Source organism: Priapulus caudatus, unplaced genomic scaffold (genome assembly GCF_000485595.1).
Source record: "Priapulus caudatus unplaced genomic scaffold, Priapulus_caudatus-5.0.1 Scaffold979, whole genome shotgun sequence".
Taxonomy (NCBI): domain Eukaryota; kingdom Metazoa; phylum Priapulida; class Priapulimorpha; order Priapulimorphida; family Priapulidae; genus Priapulus; species Priapulus caudatus.
Window position 1 is genome coordinate 98,561 of NW_014578040.1, and position 4,771 is coordinate 103,331.

The following is a 4,771-nucleotide window of genomic DNA, read 5'->3' on the forward strand; positions in this document are numbered from 1 at the left end:
TCAGTGCCCGACTAGGTCCACAATTAACAGAAAAAACGCACCATCATAAACAAAACCACTATATACTCCAGGCAGGGTCACTGAATAAAATGTACACTTGCTTGCTTTCTCAATCTACACCAGGGTGCGCCACTACACACAAAAACACTCGCAGCCTCCGCCAATCTCCTCGCAAATAAAACGCGCACTCACTCGCTGCAGCGATCTCCTGCAGGGTCGCGGAGAGATGAATTTTCTCCAGTCGTGAGTTCGCGTCCGCACAACGCGTAGCAACTTCTCCGCCGCACGATGCCCAGCAGGTACGAAGCCACGTCTTGTTCAACGTCGTCATGAGAGGGAGCCACCGGGCTGCGAAAGTACGCCGCTTTTGTTTACTGTGCAGAGTTGCTGAATTTTTGGCATCTTTTTTTTTTTACTAATTTAACTTGGTTCAACAGACAAACAGTGAGAATTTTTTTAGCATACATAATTATAAAATTTACCGATGGATCGGATTGATGTGACGTTAATGCTTTTCACCAGGGGGCAGCACGTACCAAGTGCCCCTCAGATAGAGCATTCCCCCAACCTTACATAAATCGCTCTCTTTCACGACTTTACCTTGACTAGGTGCAGCACGCACCGACAAAGGTCGTCTGCTCGTTGACATGCTCCACGACCTCGGACGCCACGACGCATCAAAACAAGAGGGCATCTCTTCAGCCATGTCCTCCACAGTGCTCTGGACGTACGTCAACCTGCAGACGATAAGGAGAAAACATAAGAGACCAACGATCAAGACTTTGTCAAGCTAGCGCAGTTTTGTCAAAAGTCGTAGTATCACAGCTGCGCGTATCGTGTGTTTCCCCAAGCTGGAAATTCACGTCTCTGGCTGGAATTGTCCAACATAGTTTGTGAATCTCGAACCCACATCCCCATCACAAACTCCTCTCACAAAAGATTTAGTGGGAAACAGTGATGCATAGTGGTAAAGCATTCTGTACAATACAAAAACAAATATACGAGTTTCCCAGGTTGGAAATTCTTGTCTCCTCATGTCCAGACTAGTTTAACTGATAGAATCTCCAGCCCGAATCATAAAATCCTCATCGCAAACTCCTCTCACAAAAGAGTTAGCGGGAGACAGTGAGTGATGCCTAGTAATAAAATATACTACAATACAAACAAATATATCAATACTCATCAAGAGTAGATAAATAACAAGAGTGAGACAACGGATTCCCGCATTTTTAACCGATTTTCTCATCAAAATTTACACCAATAAAGAAGCCAAGTGTATACGTTCTCAGCTTATATGACCACTAATCACTCACCTTCGTGGTACTGATATTTCGTTTACATATATTTGACAGCGTATTGCTGTAAATCGTATCTTGCACGAGCTAAATTCGGCACAATTTACCGCTAAAATGGGCGACTAGTTTTTTTTTTTATTTTTTTTTTTTTTTTTCTTTTTTTTTTTTTTTTTTTTTTTTTTTTTTCTTTTTTTTTTTTTTTTTTTATTTTTTTTTTTTTTATTTTTTTTCTTTTTTTTTATTTTTTTTTTTCTTTTTTTTTTCTTTTTTTTTTTTATTCTTTTTTTTTTTCCGACCTGTTTAGCCATGATGTAGAAGCTATCGCGGGCCGCCAATATGGTAGACGGACGCTTTCCAACTCATGTCGCTGCCCCGATAGCGGGTTTAATGTACTTGATTACCTGCGGGCGCGTAATGTGATACTTTACTGCAAACTACTACAGATGAATATTGTTTAATAAATTTCATATAATATGTATTATTACTTATGTAAGATAGTATGTCAATTTCTTGTGTTGCGATCACAATAACTGAGCGCGTCTCGCGAGATCAAACTTCGAAATGTAGATTGTCTCTCAACCCTATCGGGGCACGAATGATTTGGAAACGTCCGTTGCTAAATATTGGCGCCCCGATAGCTTCTAAATAATGGCTAAACAGGTCGCAACAAAAGCGGTAAATTGTGCGAATTCAGCTCGTGCAAGATTACGATTTACAGCAATACGCTAGCAAATATATGTAAACGAATATCAGTACCACGAAGGTGAGTGATTAGTGGTCATAATAAGCCGAGGAACGTATACACTTGCTTCTTTATTGGTGGTAAATTTTGATGAGAAAAATCGGTTAAAAATGCGGGAATCGGTTGTCTCACTCTTGTTATTTATCTACTCTTGATACTCATACATACATAATAATTTTCCACACGTTAACCATTGGTTGCGTGCGCCATCCCAAGGAGCTAAATATAACAAGGAGAGGAAGCGGATTGGCTGTGTGCTGTTCGCCTCAAGGGCGCCATCTATGGACCATAATCAGGTGAAACGGCTGTGCAGACCGAACCCAGAGACAATAGAACACTAATCTGTTCTAGGGTCTCTGCCGAACCCAAATTTGGGCCAGATATGGCGGCGCTTCCTCTCCTTGTTATATTTAGCTCCTTGGCGCCATCTACGTTCGACACACAAGGTTACGGCATCATCACTTCGTCCTCCTGCACTGACGCGAGAAAACGCCGCGGACGCACGACACGTTCCCGTCGCGCTCGCTCACCTGCCTTGAAGGGTCGGGTCAAGGTCGGCGTGCATCGTGGCGACGGCAACGTTCTCTTCAAGGACGTCCAGACCTGTGACGGAGGCGCCAAGCCGAGCGAGGGGCTGCAAGGGAATGTATCACGGAGAGAAAGCCGTTATCAACTTTATCTCATCTTTACAAGAAATGAAAGTCGAGTGTTCCCCGCTAAGAATAAACCAGCTCTCAACGTGAAATCCAGTAACAGGATTCTGTGGGGGAGTAGCTATCTTCCTGGGGAGCAGCGAGGGGCTGCAGGGGGACAAATCACAGGGAGAACATGTCATCATCAGCTTCATTTCACCTTGACAGTTATACGCTGTGTCATGAAAGTCAGGTGCTCCCGGGAGAGAAAAAACCTGTTCTCAATACGAAATCCCGTAACAGGATTCTGTGAGGGAGTAGCCATCTTCCCGAGGAACAGCAATATAAGAATTCCACAAACACTGCATGCGTAGGTGTTAACTATCAAGACGGGAAAGTGTCACTGCAACAGTGTACTTTCATAGGATATTATTATACTTTTCGCATTTACATATTTTGAATGTTTTCTTTCATATTATAATTCTTCTATAGTTACAAGTGCTGCATAAACATATAAATAATGCGTTCTAAATGCTAATCTTTCACAACGTGCTCTTGCATGTGTGCGTCGCCAGGGGCAACCAACCTCCGTCAGCACTCCTCCTCCGCATCCGACATCAAGAATCTTTAGTCCCGTCAGCGGTTCGACGGAAGAGGAAGCCTCGGCCGACAGCGCGTTTCTGATGAGAGGGACGCGCAGTCTGTTCATGGAGTGAAGCGCCTGCGGTAGCACATGAAAGCGATCGTTGCGAGTTTTTTTCAGCGTTTTTTAGTGTTTATTCTCACTCTCATGATGAGTGAGAATACCGCTGTTGCTTGAGTAACAGTAATTGTTTGAAATAACAATAAAATGTCACATTAAGTCAATCAAACGACACTGGCTACGCTGCATAGTTCCGTGACGACGACACGACACAACGACACAATGACACAACGACTTCACAAAGATCAGGTGACACGACGCGGGTGACGCCGCGCGGGTGACGCCGCGCGGGTGACGCCGCGCGGGTGATGCCACGCGGGTGATACATAGTTCATAGTTCACTGCCCAGCATCTACACACTGTGAATGGTAACACTTCAACGTCCATTATTTTAATGGATTATAGATCGCACTAACCCGACCGTGCTCTACGAATGTTTCACGTCGTGGGACACATGGTAGTGAGAAGCGATAAGGTAACTTGTGGTTAAGATCCGGGGGGGGGTCACTATATATGCCGGTATTACCCCATGTGCGTTCCAAATTTTGCGGGTTAGGGGGGTGTTTTTCAACTTCTAAAGCGGGCCCGCGCGGGAGCAAACAGGCCCCCCTTTACAAAGCTAATCCCGCAATAAGCCCTCGGGATCGTTCAAGTCAAGCATTGCGCCCGCAGTAGGCCCCCCTCACGGGCCCCCTCCATTCCCTCCACTCTTTGCCTTCCACTTGTCTGCAAGACCTCGCGAATAGGGGTAGGGGTCGGGTAGGACTCTTATTCATTGTTGTATGCAATAGGGTGGGATATATTTTTCCATTGTGCTGTAGGGTGTTCTAATTGGTGTTTTTATGGCTGCAATAGGGGTAGGGTTTTCCAATGTGCAAGTTCGCACTAGGGCTATTATTTTTAGTGAGAACGCACATGGGGTAATCCGGCATATATAGTGACCCCCCCCCCGCCCCGAGGTTTAAGATCGCACCACATATATACTGATCGGTTTTATCAGTACATGGCTGATCGAGTTTGTGCCGGAAAATTTCATTTTGCAAGCCTCGTATTTTACCATTAGGTCGCGCCGATTGGTTCCACCATGAAGCCGACAAACGTCTCTGAAATGGTCTCAGCTCTTCTTCGTTGACAGTCGACGAAGACTTTGCGGTCCAGAATCGCGCTGGAACAGAGGCTCCTCCTGGTGGCATACCTGCATTTGCCCTCATGGCTAATGTTGTTTTCGTACACCTAGAAGACAGGGTTAGAGATTTACATGCATTCAACGATTGCATGATGATGCTGCTCTGACACACACACACACACTCCACCCGACACACACTCGTCACAGCGTACTGTACATGTAAAAATGCTAAATGCACAAGTGACAGTCACAATGTAGCGTGTGAATATATCC

The 4,771-nt window shown here is 45.0% G+C and overlaps 1 protein-coding gene across 1 annotated transcript in view; it reads right to left on the reverse strand.

Moving 5' to 3' along the window:
* The window catches only part of LOC106814791 (ubiquinone biosynthesis O-methyltransferase, mitochondrial-like), a 14,685-nt gene that overhangs the window by 3,264 nt on the left and 6,650 nt on the right, over positions 1–4,771 (reverse strand). The window contains exons 3-4 of the mRNA XM_014819140.1: positions 3,256–3,390; positions 2,568–2,671 (exon numbers count right to left, since the gene is read on the reverse strand). Coding sequence (XP_014674626.1) covers positions 2,568–2,671; positions 3,256–3,390 — 239 coding nt within the window. The remainder of the gene's footprint in view (positions 1–2,567; positions 2,672–3,255; positions 3,391–4,771) is intronic.